Consider the following 18,453-nt stretch of genomic DNA (forward strand, 5'->3'; position numbering starts at 1 on the left):
ATTTAGTTTTAATGAAATCATATAAAATGTATCTCAACAAAAGTATGAAAGATTAACGAGTGAATTCAAGTTATGTTCTACCGACCTTTATTAGTAAGGTTTCGTGAACGATGGATATCACCAATAAACCCGGTCGAAATTAATTTCTCTTTCGCTATGACATTTCATGCGTGGACTGGGAGAGTGCTCGTTTGATCCATTTTTATTTCACTCAATTGGTGTACATTAATCTCGCGGATGATCTTTCGATTGTCGGTTCATCGAGGTGCTTTATCGATATTTTATTTTTATGTGCGAGGTTGTTAACAATTGCATCTTTCTTTTGTAACCTTTTAACCGATGAACCACACAGGTTTCTTAAAATACAGTTAATTAGTCCTTATTTTGCGCTCTACTCAAAAAAGACAAATACTTGCAAAGTAAATGCAAAAAAAAAATACAAACTTAATTCTGGCGGTCTTATCGCTACGGTCCTCTTCTAGACAACTCAGGGATTGAAAGAAATAATAAAGCTTGTAAAAATACTACTAGTAGAGAGAAATAAAGTTCAAAGCATGATTACCCTGCTGGAATCAAATTAGTAAGATACTACTACTTCAGCTCACCACTAAATGGTTCAAACTTCATCATAGTTTCAATTTATAGAACTTTCAAACACCGACAGCATAACATGTCGCTAATATTTATCTACAATTGCTCCTGAAACTTCTAAAAGTGCTCATTAAAGTAACTTTCAGTATAAAACAGCTATTCTAACTTTAACCGCAACTTAGTTTTAAGCGCGTTCTGAAATGAACCTCAACTTTACCTCGGAGATTTGTTACATTTCACCAAGTTTTAAGGGTTTGTTTTTAATAATTAATTCACTCTTTGTGTGTTCTAAGCAGTGATAACGACCGATCGTTTCTTTTGAAAATGAAAAGTAATCTAAAGCTTTAGTTAAAGTTGATTCTGTTTTTTATTTACATAGAGAGTGAATAAGCACATACAGGGTAGATAATATTTTATGTACCATCCTAGACTGCATCTCACTTAACACCAGGTGCGATTGCGGTCAAATACCTGCCTTGTTATGCATTAAGGTAAGTACCTACTTAAAATGTTATTGTCTCAACAAACTATCTTCATTTGGTCTCTTATGACAAATATCAAGTAGTGGTTACACAATTAAAACATCAAATAAGTAATGTTCAACACAAAAGTGAAAACAACTTTACGACTACGTAACCTCCAGACTTGTCTATAAAACTAAGAAAGGTTAAACAGTACAACTTCTACAAGTACGTAAGTAAATAACACCTTGCGTCTATTATCAGTAAATAAGTTCAAAAGTAATTAACGTGATCTTAAATCTAAATTGCCATTTTCAGTTCGTAGGATTGCTTTTAAAATCGCATTTAATATGTAAACTTCGTAGTCAAATTAAAGTTAGTTTTCCACTTACCTGTTGTAACCGACTAGTATTTCAATTGGACTTCTCGAAAGTTCTTTTGCGAGTTAATTTGTCAAAAGCGAAAAAGAAGGAGAACTGTTTGATGTTGAAAGGAGTTAAGTTGCGTCAAAATTAAATTATGTCCATTCTTGGGTACAAAAGGTTGATAGAAAATGTATATTTGAGTGGGATATTAAATTGCATCCACGTTTTTTACAATTTCAAATATAAGGTACCGGCACCGACTCCAAAAATATCAATCATGGTCATAATAATTATTCTAATTAAATAAAGAACGTAATTATTTTTCAAATTTTTAGTGTAGTTTTTTGGTGTGACTTAAATTTTTTAAAGTCGATTTTTTTATTTGGAATCAATTAAGGCGATTTTAGGTGCAGACAAATCAAAAGTGTAATCATCAGTCTCAGTCTACCGCTAGACAAAAGTATTCCCGAAGACACTGTAAATATACCCGATTGTCTATTGTTCTTTTATAGCTACCAGTCATCTTGCATGTGCCATCGCTCCATGTAAGTTCCTGGAGAAAGTCTTACACTGCATTTGTCAAGACGTAGGTATTTCACATGTATACCAAGAGAATAAAATTACTAATGCAATAAATGTCCCATGCCTACGCACTAACCCACCTTATTATTGAGATTGAAAGATATAAAATTATCCAATAAAAAATAAACCCAACAAATAATAAAAAGAAATATAATTGTAACCAAAAATCCATCTTTACAAGTATTCCAAACGGATACAAATGGAAGCACCTGACAGTCGTTCCCGTAAATCAAAGTCGGCATGTCGATACCTCATTTCGGAGAAAACGTGTGCTGACAAATTGGAGTTTCAATACCCAGTAAAAGCCGATTCACACATATCAGTGAAGTCACAGTTCGGCTCAGTACCGGCACAGTGCGAAATATTATTTCATACAGTTTCTATGAACGCATCCCTATTTGTCAGTGTCAGTGACGACACAGTGCTCTCAGTGTCAGTGCCGACACCGGCAATCACGGACGTATTCGTTGAAGACGATATTTTTTGTCGGATCACGGACGCCGCCGCGGCATCAAAAACAAAATAACTTACTTCATAGTTTCTGAACAAGAATATTGAAACAGCTCTCTGACATTTTAAAATATTCAAAATATTTCACTGACGCAACACTGTGGCACTGATACTGAACTGAGCGGACACTGTGACGGAACTGTGGCTTCACTGATATGTATTGTGTGAATCGAGCTTAATACGGGGCGATATTAACTGGCATAATTACACGTGCCAGTGCGGTCAGACCGCACGGTTGGCATTGGCACTTGGCAGAATAATGCACTCATTGGACTCCGCCGGGAAACGGGTGATTTACCGAGGATCTGTTTAGTCTGTGTTGTTTGAAAAGTCAATTTATGCAAATTATTTCAAACACACGATCGCTCTCTCTGCAATCTTTGTTAGTCTGTTTTGTTTGAAAAGGCAATTTAAGCAAATTATTTTAACACACGATCGCTTTTTCTGCAGTCACGGCTTATACTGGCCATTTTGGTGCTTAGTTTTTGGGTGCTTGGTGTTAGTTGATTAGTTTTAGTGTTTTTTTTTTTAATAAATAATTATTTATTACATATTTCTTACTTATCAATTGAAATGCCACATTTACTTGGAGAAAAACTTTTGGAAAACCCACCAAATCCAACCAAAAGACTGTGACTTACGTGACTTGAATCACGTAAGCCAAAATACTTTATTCCCACACGGGGATTTTCGATAAACGGTTGAGCTTCCAATTGTAGAGAAGATGTAGTTTCTTCTTTCAGGTCAATTTAGTCGTTATTGCCCAAGACAGAAGATAACGTTTAAGTTTTACACCGATAGGGTTAGCTGAATGTAGCTCTGCGAAAATGAGTCCCTGTGGGATCCCACTAATTTATGACACATATTAGCTTATACTGTGCATGCGCTTGCGTTTAGGCAAAATTGCACAGTGAAAATTGTTTTGGGAGCATGTTCCACCTATTTTGTATGAGAATAAATATACGTTGATAGATTTGAAGGGTTACGTGGGGTGTTCCCCTTCAATAGCTCGTGCTCTGGGCGATTTGTCGTATGTAGTAAAGTAGATTTTCTAAAATCATATCATTTATTTATTTCGATACATTTTTTATGAATTCACACCCAAATCAAATATGTATATCAATCCATAATCTACACTAGCGCTCTAATCAAGATACGAGTATCAATAATTAATTAATTGGTACCAAATATGTAGCAATTATGTTATGATTGAGTGTAGTACAGATGCACTAAACTGCGGCAAATCATTGTTGAACTTCGGATTCTTGGATGGCTTGAGCATAGAGTGCAGGTGCGGTTTTGTTCCCCAGTCGATGAAGCACCTGATGTCATGCCCTGAGTGCCCAAGCAACTGCACTCAGGAGGATTTGATGAGTGCTACTGACAACGCCACTCTTGTGGCGGAGTTTTGGGCTGACACTGTGTAGGTTTGTTGTCGACACGAAAAGAAGAAGAATCATTGTTGATCATTTCTCGTTAAGTTATAGGTAATTATAGTACATAAAATGTGTCTCATGCTATATTGTTCGCCTAAAAACCAACTACCAATAGCCCAGAAGTCCACGATAACAATCTCACATTACGATAACTCATGCCAAATAAAAACACTCATATCTGAAAAATGCACCTGCTGGTCGAATTAATAACAATTCCTACTTGGAATTTACGAGCATTGCACTCGTAAGCATGGAGAACCGCAGTGCAGAGAATAAATCTCGGTGGAACAGAATAACTTGGAACCCGTTACGTACAAGTGTTTTACTATGAAATCTTATATTCTAGACTATTCTAGACTTTACGACATAGAAGAGTTTTCTATGTGGTAGGCGAAATGTGAAAACTAGACAAAAATTGTCCGGTTTTGGCGACTCAATGGTCTTTTGTGACACTCCATTGCAAACTGCATACGGGTTTCGATAAATAAGGGTGTGTTTGATTTCTATGTTAGCTGTGTATACAAACATGTAATATGACTGCATCACAACCTGTAGAATACACAGACCATGTATTTTGTTAGCTATTCTAAAACAACAGTATCTACCAATAAAAGTTATATTTAAAAACTAGCTTTCCGCCCGCGGCTTCGCCCGCGTGGAATTTTGTCTGTCACAGAAAAACTTTATCGCGCGCGTCCCTGTTTCAAAAACCGGGATAAAAACTATCCTATGTTCTTTCCCGGGACTCAAACTATCTCTATGCCAAATTTCATCAAAATCGGTTGCGAGGTTTAAGCGGGAAAGCGTAACAGACAGACAGACAGACAGAGTTACTTTCGCATTTATAATATTAGTTGGGATGTAGCTCTACTAAATTAAGGTACTACCTAATACTATTCCTTTTGTTAAAAACAAGGCTCATTTTTAATTAAAAATGAAGGTATAGTTCAAATATCCTTATTAACAACTTAAATGAGCCTTCGTTCCTTTTTGTATGCTTAAATATTCCTTTACCTCAATTAGGTAGGTACTTTTATACGAAAATATCCGTAATTTCAACGGACAATACCTCCAGATTAGCTTTTTTCCTCACTAAATCACCATCAGGTCCCATAACCAACCACAGCGGCGGGCCTTAATTAATATTTCACGATGCTAAACTGAGGAATTGATGCAGACTCGTGTTTTCCCAGCTGTCCCGCTAAAGGCGTCCCGTATTGGGACAACTGGGAAATATATTCCCACAGGTCTCATTAGCTGGGATCGCTGTTAGTAGCAGACCCCTGATAATCTTTTGAACGCCATGACACTTTTTAAGACCGCAGTGGCTGGTTTAATATTACACATACGTTTGTGCTGAGTAATTAAATTGATTTGAGTTGAGGCAAATAGAGGTGGATAGGCTGAGGTGCATATTTCTGAACGGAGCATAAACCGATTCAATTTACTTGAAATTGATGCCTGTGATTGATTGAATTTCAATGTTTAGACCAATCACGGGAGATAATTTATGGCTGAGATTGAATCGAGTTTTGACTGTTGTTTACATAACATGCCAAACATCTCACCAATTTAGTGATTGTATACTTATAGCATAGAACTCGCTTGAAGCCACAATGTAGACACATACTTGTTAATTTTCAGATATCAAGGTAAACACACCATAGGCATCCCAATTTAAAAACACTTATTCGTAAAAGTATCACGAAACTTCTGGGAAAAATATTCCCAGCTGTCCCGTAACGAGACGGCTGTAGCGGGACTACTGGGAAAACACTGGGACGCCGAACATTTGCCAAATCCGACCCCGTTTAAGAATTCACCGCCGTATTTCAACAGATCCAAATGAGAGCTCTGATTCTGAATAAACTGGAGATTTTAGAGCTCGAGAAAACACTAAAGAGCGTAAACTAAGCCGTTTAGCGTCAAATGCCTGGAATTTGGCGCGTTTGAATGGAGAGCTCAGTGACCAAGATTAACTGAGCTACAGATTCTGAAGCCGTTTGCATGCTAAGAGGGATTCTAAATTGTAACGTCAGAAAGCTGATTTTCATTTTAGAGAATATTATTTATTACATGGTGTAAAATGTAGAGAACATGTTATTTATTTATTTATTATCTGAAAATGTATGTAAGTGTGTATGTTCACAGACAAGTCCAAAACACATTCATATAATATAATTAAATTTACATAAAATATAGTTATGACTGATAAGTAATATGTATGTACATGTACAACTGTTATAATTTTTGCTAGTTTTACAAAATTTAATAGCAACAAATTGGAGACTTTAGTTCTCCAGAAAACACTAAAGAGCGTAGACTAAGCCGTTTCGCTTCAAATGCCTGGAATTTGGCGCGTTTGAATGGGGAGCTCAGTGACCAAGATTAACTGAGCTACAGATTCTGAAGCCGTTTGCATGCTAAGAGGGATTTCAAATTTTAACGTCAGAAAGTCGAATGTTGTTTAGGAGAATGTTAGGTATTTATGAAATGTTTAGAGAATATTATATCCCACCAAAAACATTCTGTAAAAAACTAGCCAAGTCTCGATGGAGCTGCTTGTTTATCTCTAAAAAGTAATGAAATCTAGACAAAGTCGTGCCAAGTCTATGGTTCTTTACTGCGATTTCTTTATTATTATAGTTAATGTTGTGTGACTTGGCCGTTGAAGGGTACAAAACCAGGTGCTCCATGACACCATTGCACCAATCTGTTGCCAGAACCGCTACCCATTGACGATGGAAAATTGCCACTTGGAAAACGTTGATTTAATAACCAGTGAATTGAAGGCTTAATAAAGCTGCGTATTTCAATAATACTTATGCATGATTATTGATTATCTTAATAAAGATTGTTCAACGGCCAAGTCACACAACATTAACTATAATAATAAAGAAATCGCAGTAAAGAACCATAGACTTGGCACGACTTTGTCTAGATTTCATTACTTTTTAGAGATAAACAAGCAGCTCCATCGAGACTTGGCTAGTTTTTTTACAGAATGTTTTTGGTGGGATTTCACTTCTTTTTGTAGAATGTGGCATAATTATTTAACGTCGTCGTCCTTTAATATTATCGACATTTTTTTACGATATTAAACACATCTACCTTTAAAATGGACAACGAATCAGAATTGTTTTAATAATAACTTAACCTTAGCGAACCTCACGATATAATAAACTAATGCCCGTTTTCACCAACAATCTCTAATTTTTAAGTGACTCCTATGGTAACACATAACAGAAATTTTGTTTTCATAGGGGTTACTTAAAAATTAGGGATTGATGGTGAAATCGGGCACAAATCAACTAAATTCAAATTACACAACAATCAACTTAATCGACGGGGGGGTCTAGAGAGGAAAAAAAATCTGGACACCGCGGTGCAGAAAATCGACGCTCAAAGTGCTAGCGCCATCTAGCGGTGAGCGGTACAGGCGAACACCACGGTGCCGGTGTGGCGCTAGTAGTATTGATTATGAATGTGGTGTTACTCCAGATCTTCGATTTTCCTAGTTTTTATAGTTTTCCCTTTATGTGGCCATTAAACCCTAACTCTGTACCAAATTTCAGCTCTCTGAGTTTATGGGAAGTACTAGTTCTATTTTGATGATCATCAGTGAGTGAGTGAGTGAGTGAGTGTCATAAATGCGAAACTTTGCTTTAGCTTAACTTCGGAACTAAATGACCTACAGACTTGAAATTTTGGATTTTAAGTATGTGATTATAGCTTACTAGATGACGAAAATTTCTGCGTTCTGGTCTTATCCAGAGGTTCTCAAATAGGGGCCTGAAAATGCGGCGAAATGGTTCCAGTAAAGGATGGTACGGCAGTGTTTGCTTCGCGCTCGACTTGGCGGGGGCACTGCCGTGCCCCCAGATTACTTATTCAAACGAACACATTTTGTTATTTCAGAAAAAAACAACATAACAAACATAAATAAATAAATAAATATCCTTAGACATTTTACACTGCGCTTCTAGTCCCAAACTAAGCAAAGCTTGTACTATGGGTACTAGACACCGGATATAAACATACTTGAATACTTTTTTTTTGTATACAGGGTGTTAGGTAAATGGGTATATGAGCCGACACTAGCCCATGTTAACATGGTCATATAAATGGTATGGTGAAGTCAAAAAATTTATATCTTAATTTTAATTATTTTAATTTTCATACAAATCGGATTTTATAAAATTACTTTGTATGAAAATTTAAAAAAATTAATGATGATATCAAATTTTTGACTCCACCATACCATTTATATGACCATGTTAACATGGGCTAGTGTCGGCTCATATACCCATTTACCTAACACCCTGTATACATAACTACTTATTATACATAGAAAACACCCAGTCCAATACAAACAAATATGTTCATGCACACAAATGTTTGTACTGTGCGGGAATCGAACCCGCTACCTCCGGAATAGTAGTCCGTTTCGAACCACTACACCAAACGGCCGACTAATATTGGAAACCGAGATTATACTGTTCATAAAAACTTTTTAAAAATCCTATGAGAACCTTTTCTACTTCTACGCGGACGAAATTGTAAAAAAATGTTATGATTTTTTTAAAATAAATATAAAATTGCTTGAAGATAAACGTTATATAATTTATTTCAAAGTTCACATAAATAACAGCGTGACAGACGCGACCTTTAAAAGCCAGAAAAAGAAAGATAAAATAGGAGTTACAGGACATACAAAGTGCCGTGGAATAACGCCATTGGCTTAATAAAAGTAATAAACCAATCCCCTAAGCCTGTAGGTGTAAGCCTGACAAACAACCCCGCAGTTTAGCAATATCATCATCCGAGTCAGCACGCCTAGTCTGCGTAAACAAATTTCAGGTATTGGGATTACATGAAACAGGAGGATGTCCATAGTAGGTACAGGTAAGTGCAGAAAGCTCATTTACATTTTACTTGTAAATAAATACTGATTACGAAATATGTAATAGTAATTGAAGCTAATATTATCTCTGACTCTTCAGATATTTAGTTATTTAACACTAATTAACAAATAAAGGTTACTTGTTACTTTATCTCAAGATATATTTGTCTAAAATCTATTATACCAATTACTTATGTTGTAGTTTGTCCGACAGATACGTTAATTGCAAAGTAATGAAACACAGTCCGTTATTCTAAAACCACAGTAAGTAATATTATTGCTCCACTGAAAAGGTATATTGTGGTGGTTAGATTAGAAACTTTAAATAGATATTGTGATTCTTATTAGTATCTGTTATAGAGACCAAAAGGTAAATGCATTTCACTCGTTAAAGTTAAAAGCCTTTTGTACAGTTAAAAATAAACCTACTATTCCTTTCTATTTTATACTACCCTCCTGTTAAAAACAGGTCTATAAAACGCGAAATATGTACGTATTCGATTACCTCGCCACGGTCCATTTGGTGGGGCGGCGGACCCGAAAATGACATCAAATTACATGGGATTCCAGGAGATCTGGGTCGGTTTTTCAGTGAAATTTTCATGAGACAAAATTCAAATCATTTTATAAACTGACTGTCTTTCTCTGTAGGGTTTTGGGAAATTAGTTTATTAAATATCTGAACAAGCAGCTGACGAGCCCAAAAATTAGTGGTTAAATGGAAAATGTAGTTCAAATTGTTTAAGGTTAGTAATTAATTGATATGAATTGCGCAAAAATATTTGTCATGAGCAATCATTATTCGTATCAAGTAAACAAAACAGAAACGATATTAATCAACATAACTAATACAACATAATTAAAAGAAAGGAAAATTAAAAAGAGAATTCTCAAAGGGAATTGTTAGTTAATCATAATGTCAAATAGAGAGTCAGGGGTAATTTTCATCGACTTATCATTTATTTTTCTCAATTCCTGCATCAAAGAGTGAGACAAAAATACCAATTAAATTGAATTTGTCTAGAAAATTTTGCGTTGTAGAGTCGAAACGCACCGCAACATGAGTACCTACTTGAGATGTGATCAGTAAAAGTATTCTAATCTTCTTTCGAAGTACAAAACAAGCAGGTATTGCCACCTCTAGAAGGAAAAAAAGTAACGTCACAAAGGAAATTCCCGACATTTGTAAATGTCGAGTAATTTTTACGAATAAGAGGAAATACCGAGGCCAAGGAAATACAATTTCCGGTCACTGGGCGGGTCGCTACGACGTGCGTGCCTTTTGATATGTTGACTCTATGATGCTCTGCCCTATTCCATCCCAACTTGCATATATAGTCACTAAAACATGCACTCAATGTTAGATACTGCAAGAATGAAACTAGTAATAGAATCTTTGATATATATTAACTCTATTCGATCATTTTAAATTAACTAACTTGATATAGAGTCACTAAAACTTTAATGTAATTAATTTTTGTGGTCTAAATGTTAGAGACTGAGAGATATAAGATATAGTAACTTTAAATTTACAATGAAGCTATCTCTACCTAATTACCGTTTGCAAAGACGCCGGCATGAAATTATCTTATACCGCGCTGTAGTTATAATAAATTCTTCGTTACTTTAAATATTGAGATGACAAGAGTAAAAAAAAATTAGTTAAAAATTAGTTAAAACATTTTTTATGGCAGAAAATAGTGATCTTTCACTTACAAACAAGGCTCGTTCAACAACAAATTACAAATAAGTTTAGCGTTAACCCTTAAGAGTAGGCGCACACCGTTGATTTTTAGTTGGCCGATAGTTGTGCCCAATTTTAATTTGTATGAAGAATCGGCCAAATCGAATCGGCGAAGTGTGCGCACTCCCATACATGCCCATACTGATCAACTGCCCGACTAAACTATCGGCCGACGAAAAATCAACGGTGTGCGCCTACTCTAACTTGCTTGGACATTAATTAGAAATGGCAACTAGCGTTAGAAATTAAACCAACAGACAAGCCGAAAGAAACAATAAGAAACTTCCTTCCACAAGTCGGGGTCTCGTAATTACATGCAAATTAAAGGCTGCTCCTTTAACAAACGATCGGGCTTCAGGGGGGTAATAAAGGGAAATGTAAAAAACAGGGGAATTTATCAGCTAGAACCTCCGTTGAAACCACATTCGCTCGCTTTTTTGCTGTGCATTTTGAAAATAAATTGTTGGTCTTGTGAGTAAAATTTAATGTGAAAAAAAGGAATAAGAGTAAGTAGATAGATATTATGTCTAGTAAACTGAATACAGTTACTAAATTGTACTTAGTAATGCAAGAAAAGTACAACTGTTGCCGTCATAATTAGCAATACGTATTTTGTGAACTCGCAACTGAGGCTAAGTACCTATGCATGTACAATATTTTAGTAATTTTCTATACATAAAGCCAACCTCCTTTGTATTCTACTTTGTTTTCCTTATTCGGACCTGAATTTAAAAAGTTTGTCTAACAAATACACGTAACGTGTCCCGTATATTAACGTCAGCATTTTCGGGTTATGCACAGTCAGAAGCAGAGTTGATTTGCTGTTTCCATTCTTATTGTAAGGCCATAAGGTCGAGGGCAAGTGTATGTTGTGGCACACTGTACTGGGTGTCACGTAAAGCCAACGTGGCCCGAAGCGTTTACCTCGTTACTGGGGACCAAAGGGTTAAAGGTAGGGTTGAACATCTCCAAATTAATTTGTTGCAAAGGAATTAATTAGTACTAAATAACAATATAAAATGTTTGGTGTTTTCGATATTAAGATACGATGTTGTTCTATTAAGCAATCCTTTGATGTTAGATGAAGCAGAATCCAATCAGTGCAAACTCTATAAACTTTAAAAATAATTCAGATGTTCATAAAAATACCTACTATTTTACCATTTTTCAATGGGTAATTATTTAAATAAGACAACCCTAAATGTTTTCAGACTGAAGATAATTAATTTTAAAAATTATTATAATTTCTAAGGGATCAAGGTATCATTCGATGTTAATTAACTTATGTTAATAAGTAGCTTATCAGTCAGCGCTTTGGGAGTAATTAACATGTTAAGTACTGTGTAACTTATTTAATTGCAATTTTTGTTTATATCAGCAGAAAAATGTAGAGTCCGATATGCTGACAGTGGTACTTTAGATATACCGGTTAAAGGACGTGCACACTTATCAACCCGGAAAGGGATCGTAACCGTATCACCTAGAGGTGGTCAGTATCCTTTGTAAGTAACTCCATACTGCAACGCACACTTATTCGCACCGTAACGTACACGCCTCACCTCGCAGTTGACAGCGCGCGAAAGGTGATGACAGCTCAAGAAAGGCGATACGGTAAAATAGTAAGGCTGGGATGCACCATCTTACTTTAACTTTGACAAACGTCAAAAATCTGTCAAACTCCATACAAAAAACACCGGTTATCGTTATACTTACGGTCAAAGTTAGGTGGTGCAACTCAGCCTAAGACACGGGTCTTAACGCGACGTTTATTAATGAGCTACATTATGTACTCACAGCTTGACGTTTCGGCTGCTATGCTGCAGCCGTGGTCAAAAGCAGACTGGTATGGCTGTGAGTACATAATGTAACTCATTAATAAACGTCGCGTTAAGACCCGTGTCTTACTATTTTAGTTGAAATGGAATGCGAAAGTTTAAAATCTTGCAAAGGAGATACGGTGTTGATCCCTTTCAGAGTTGATAAGTCTGTTATGGTAAGGTCATAACCTATAGCGTAATACAGTGCTTATTGTATTTTTACCAATAACATACGGAAGCTACATTTATGTCTTACATAAAAAATACATTCGAACATTTTCCGATATTGTTCTCAGCCATTTTTCTCTTGGGAAATAACTTACCGTCTGTTGAGATATACTCGATTTGGGCATACTTTGAATTATGTGGGCTATAAATGGGATAGATGTTTTGTAAACAATCGTAATGCTGTTTTGTTATTTACAGTTTCAGGGATATTGTGTATTACTGGGTCATTAATTTTGTATCTGAGTCTCTGAGCATAGCCCGCTCCATCGCTCTTTGAGTGACCTTGAGCCTTCTTGTGAGGTCCACCACTAGGTGGACCGCCGATCTGGTGAAGGTCACCGGAAGAACCTGGATGCGGGCAGCGCAGGACCGTTGGTTATGGAAGTTCTTGGGGGAGGCCTTTCTCCAGCTGAACGAAACGAACTTGGCTGAAACGAACGAATTGGGTATACATACTAGCTGAGAACGTAACTTCGTGCCTCTTAATAATTTTCCGCAGATGTGCACCGCTATTCGTAATTACGTTACATCCAGAAGGATGAAGTCCCATAAAATAAAAACTATTGGTCTTTTTGACCTCTCCATTACACTTAAGCTACACCGTGTAAGATTTACTATAATATAAAATTAAATAGCCTGAAATCGCTTTACACTAGAACCTATAACCATGATTATTGGATTCCGTTAGCTCTTATTAATAACTAGCTGACCCGGCGAACTTCGTACCGCCTTAGCGTAGAGATTTTCTTTATATTTTTTTCCGTAAAAACCTTGTACAGAGTATTAAAAAACTACAAAAAAAAATCAGCCAAATCGGTCAAGCCGTTTTCATGTTATGTCGTGACAACGGAAAACGGGTTTCATTTTTATATATTATAGATTAAAATATTAAGATCTCTGTATTTTCCTGAAAAACTCTCCTCATCAACAAGTGAAACGAACCTCATTATATTATGATTGATGTGTAAAATATTCATAGCTTTCTCAATGAACTTCAATTTAATTTATATTTCTGATATTAAGGTGCTGAAAACTGAAAACTTTAACCAAGAATGGCATTTCCTTTCATCAATCATTTCGCGGCGAACTTGAAACAATGTGGAATTTTAACTTCTTTGTTAATTATAAAACTTTTTACCATTTACAGGGCTGTTTTAGCGATTCTCGATTTCTAAAACGATAGCAACTTTAGAATACTTCGTAAATCGCTGAAGTTTGTATTTTATTTAATAACTTGTTTGTTTTTTATCGTATTTTAGCACTTTAATATTGAAATACTAAGGGATAGATACTTTAATTCATCCAAGATCACACGTCACTCCCAAAAAGCGTGTTTGTATCCGCGCTCTACTGTATATCGTCCTCTGTACCACATTTATAAAACGATCTTGTATTTGAAATCACCTCTTTCATTAACTAAACATCATAAATTATATTTACTACTTACTTGTAATTTTCATATCGATATTTTCATTACAGTAATTGCCTTGCCGTGTGGTGACGGCAGAGTAGAATACATTTGTCACCAACCCCTACTCTTCCCGAAGGTGTCGTAAGAGGCGACTTAGGGACTACACATCAAACAGAGAATGGGCAGCAGCGCTCTCTGAAAAACATCAATCTTTTAAACTGCGATCTTCAACCCGCCTGCCAAGCGTGGAGATTATGGCAAAACCCTCCACTATAGTGGAGGAGGCTTATAGTCCAGCAGTGGACTGTAAAGGGCTGTTGATGATGAATTGCCTTGCTTGTGTGTGATAAAGTTACCTTGATAATGTTACCGTTCCAACTTGTGTATTAGACAAAATTGACAGTTTTGTGTGGTGTGTAATCAATTTATAGCACCTGCATAAAAGGATAGTAGCTTTGTGGTGTATTATAAAAAGGGACTACATTTATGGATGGGTCTATAAATACGGGTCCAGCCCTTGGGGCATGCAAGTCTCGTGGCGGAAGCGCGGCGCGTCGGAGCGTTGAGCCTCGCCTGTCTGTTGCTAGAGCAGGCGCCTGAGGCTGTGTGCCTAGTATCGCCAGTGTAGAAAGGAAGGTTTCTAAAAGGTGGTCTACGTGCTTGGTAAATAACTGTAGGAATAGTTTTATTTCAGTGCTTGGTAAATACCGGTTGGAATAGTTGTATTTTGAGCTCAAAATCAAAAACCCTACCATAGCTTGAGGACAGATTATAGTTTTGTCAACTTAAAAGTCAGGTCTCCTCACTTTTTTGTGCCATTTTATGAGATCATAGGTTAGATCTCTTTCATAGTTCGACTACCAGTTAGATGGTAAGTAGATGGTAGAGATGATGGCTCCTTTGGTAAAGAAGGTTTAGCGCAACTTGTACTACGTGACCAAAATATGTGACTTATATAACTGTAATATGTCACTAAATATAATGGAAAAAAAATATTTCTGATTTTTATTGCGCAAATCACAAAATAAGGATAAAATAATAAAGAGTCGTAAAATGTAAGACGCATAGTTTCACCTAGTAAAAGGTTATTGCGAAAGCGGCGACCCCACGTACGGTATTTATCATACCGGGAATATACGAGTATACCCAAGTATACAGGGTGTTAGGTAAATGGGTATATGAGCCGACACTAGCCCATGTTAACATGGACATATAAATGGTATGGTGAAGTCAGAAAATTGATGTCTTCATTTTAATTTTCATACAAATCGGATTTTATAAAATTTATTTTGTATGAAAATTTAAAATTTTAAAATGATAATATCAAATTTCTGACTTCACCATACCATTTATATGCCCATGTTAACATGGCCTAGTGTCGGCTCATATACCCATTTACCTAACACCCTGTATATGAGTATACCCGGGTATATTTCTGCCGTACAAGAGCCACTAAAGTGCAGGCCGTCTGCCCGCCGACGGATTTATTTGCTTTCTTTGAATAATGGCCAGCCTTTACTTAGAGAATGGAATAATTTTGGTAATTTGGCGTAAAAGGTCTGATGAAGTAATAAGTAAAATCGTTTGTTTTCTTTTATTTTTTTATATTACTGCTTTTCCTCTTTTTAGGCAGGTAGATTTTGGGACAGTAGTTAAGGAATATAGCGAGGTTTTTTCAAAACTTATTATACTTACCTAAGTTAGGCAAAGTCTCGTATCAAACAAGTGTATTAATGTGTGCATGTAGTGTGATAAGATATTTTAATCTCGATGCTGCGATATGTCATTATGTAGTCACCAAATTGACTCTATTTTACCATCAATAAATGCTTTTAGTAGCAACTTAGGTGAGGCTAAAGCGGAAAGCTCCAAAACCTTGCGATATGTATCCAATAACCCCCACCCGGTATAATTCCCACAGCCCTGCGCGTGGCAGTAAAGCTCAGAGCATCTGTTCGCCGACAGATTTATTTGTTTTTATTTAATGATGCCGATATGACTTATCGAGGGATACAAATTGAACCTGGGACCTTTGACTCTGAGATAGTTGGTCTTACCACTAGACCACAGTAACGTTTAAAACAAAAATGGCGCGGTACCCTTCAAAACCTTGCGAAATGTATCAACCCCACCCGGTATAATTCCCACAGCCCTGCGCGTGGCAGTGAAGCTCGGAGCATCTGTTCGCCGACAGATTTATTTGTTTTCTTTGAACGATGGGGGTATGACTTACTTTACTGCTCAGTATAAATAAAATATCGCGATCATACATTTGGGATTGGGAATAAGTTATGCCTGAGTGCGCATATTTTTGCTGTGTTTTATGGATACTTAGCAATTTTCGTAATGATTTGTAGATTCTACCTTTTTGGATATTTATAAACTAAAGATCTTTTTACTGACGAAGTATTGGAAAAAATACTGTAGTAAATATCCGATTAACACCTAATAAAAAGAAGGTAAAAGAAGATCATGTTTTTCGTTCGTAATATAATGTTCAACAGCCAATGAACTCTGAAATATCTGACTTACACCCGGTTTCATAATTAGCTTTTTCAATTCTGAAACCAGTGTCCACTGACACTACCATGAGTTGACGTTAGGTGCGTGCTCGCTATCGCTAGGGAGTGCGTCAAAAAACCTATGAAGATTTTATTTTTTAAAGTAGCCGCTAGAGGAGCTGTACAAATTGTCATTTTTTTACGCAGACATCTAATGTAAAATCATGGTAAGCACACGGATCCATATCGATGGACTGCAATGGTATACTGCATAATTATTTCGTTTAATTTCAACATAATTTAAAAAAATCTCACTAACCTGCACCAAATCTCCATGGATACCGCCAGCAGCTGTGATGGTGATGAGGCAGACGTAAGGGACCAGGTCTTCCCGGGGACGGTGGAGTTCCAGCTCGTAGGTCCGGCCGATGTCGCCATAGTACGTTCTGTTGCAACCTGGGGACAAAGAAATAAAATTTATTTATTTGTCCAAAGACAAAAGGTTTCACATTTAAATTATGTTCCTATTAATCAGACGGGTACAAACAGAGGTTTACATAAACGTTTGAGGGGAACACAACCCACGACCTGTGGGTAAGGTATTGTATTTATGTAGGTAGGTCATGGTATGTAGTTCACATAAGTGTGGTTTTGCAATGACAATGTACCTATGCTTTGACTGATTTGATGCTGGTTGAGTGGAATTTGAGAAAACGGGCACATTTAATTTAATAAGTTTAATGAAAAGAAACATGGAAATGCCCAATGAATACCAAAAAGCAACTGCAACCATCCAGAGATACCTTGCCTTCTAAAATACCTGCACATCCAATGCGCTTAAATAAATTCCTAATCCCAAAGAACCAAAGGTGAAAATTGCATAAATCTAAACTAAAACTTTGAGATCTCAATAACAATTAAACTGTGTTCACCACACAACAGTTCCACACAGACATTATTTAGACAAAAGGCGGTGTTTGTTCAGTGTAACTCGAACAAACGTAAAGTTCCTCGAGAGCTTTCAAGTTGATTGCCCAAACAATAAAGGGTTTGCCACACTGAATGCGGTCTGCGGTCAGGTCAAAGTGAACGCAGTCAACAGCCAATGGCGATGTCCCGCGTTCCCATATGGCTCATGGCGGAAAAGTCAGGTTTTTTAGCCCTACCCTTCTGGTAGGGAGAGCCTCACATAACCCACTAGCTGCCTCCGCAGCTGGTGGGTATTAGTCCAGTCATTATAGTAAGTTCACCTCGGAATTCGAGATACCCAGCTGTAAGTCTGTAAATACGTGTATATTGACACCCTAAAAGTTGTCTCAAAACCTACATATGGTAGGGTGTAAGCAACTATTAAATTTCAAGGTCAACGGTCACAAAAATCGTTTTTTTGCGCTTTTTTTAGAAATATCTCATTTCCTGTGGGTTTTTTGCTATTTGTATTTATTATCAATATTGTAGAATACTAAATTCTCTACAAATTTTGTTTAAAAACTTTTTTTATACGGTGAACCGTTTTCGAGATAGAGGGCGGAGAGCGCGCGGTCACTGCATCACTTCAGGTCTACTTAAGCGGTTTAGATTTTTCATACAAAAGGATTTTCCCGCTAATTCCTGTGGGAATTTCGGGAATTCCTTGTTGTAACTAAGCTTTGAGTTTACTAAGGTACCTACATGCCAAATTTCAAGCGTCTAACTTCCGTTAAGCGTTTAGATTTTTCATACAAAAGGATTTTCCCGCTAATTCCTGTTCCCGTGGGAATTCCTAAGAATACTATAACCTGCCCAGGTGTATGAAGAATAATTGTACCAAGTTTCGTTAAAATCCGTCGAGTAGTTTTTGTTTCTATAAGGAACATACAGACGGACAGAATTCTATACATGAAATATATTTTCAAAATAACTAT

General features: G+C 36.5%; 1 protein-coding gene across 1 annotated transcript in view; it reads right to left on the reverse strand.

Moving 5' to 3' along the window:
- Positions 1-18,453, reverse strand: part of LOC135071720 (uncharacterized) — a 178,870-nt gene that overhangs the window by 33,355 nt on the left and 127,062 nt on the right. The window contains exon 3 of the mRNA XM_063965502.1: positions 16,869-17,005. Coding sequence (XP_063821572.1) covers positions 16,869-17,005 — 137 coding nt within the window. The remainder of the gene's footprint in view (positions 1-16,868; positions 17,006-18,453) is intronic.

Source organism: Ostrinia nubilalis, chromosome 5 (assembly GCF_963855985.1).
Source record: "Ostrinia nubilalis chromosome 5, ilOstNubi1.1, whole genome shotgun sequence".
NCBI lineage: Eukaryota > Metazoa > Arthropoda > Insecta > Lepidoptera > Crambidae > Ostrinia > Ostrinia nubilalis.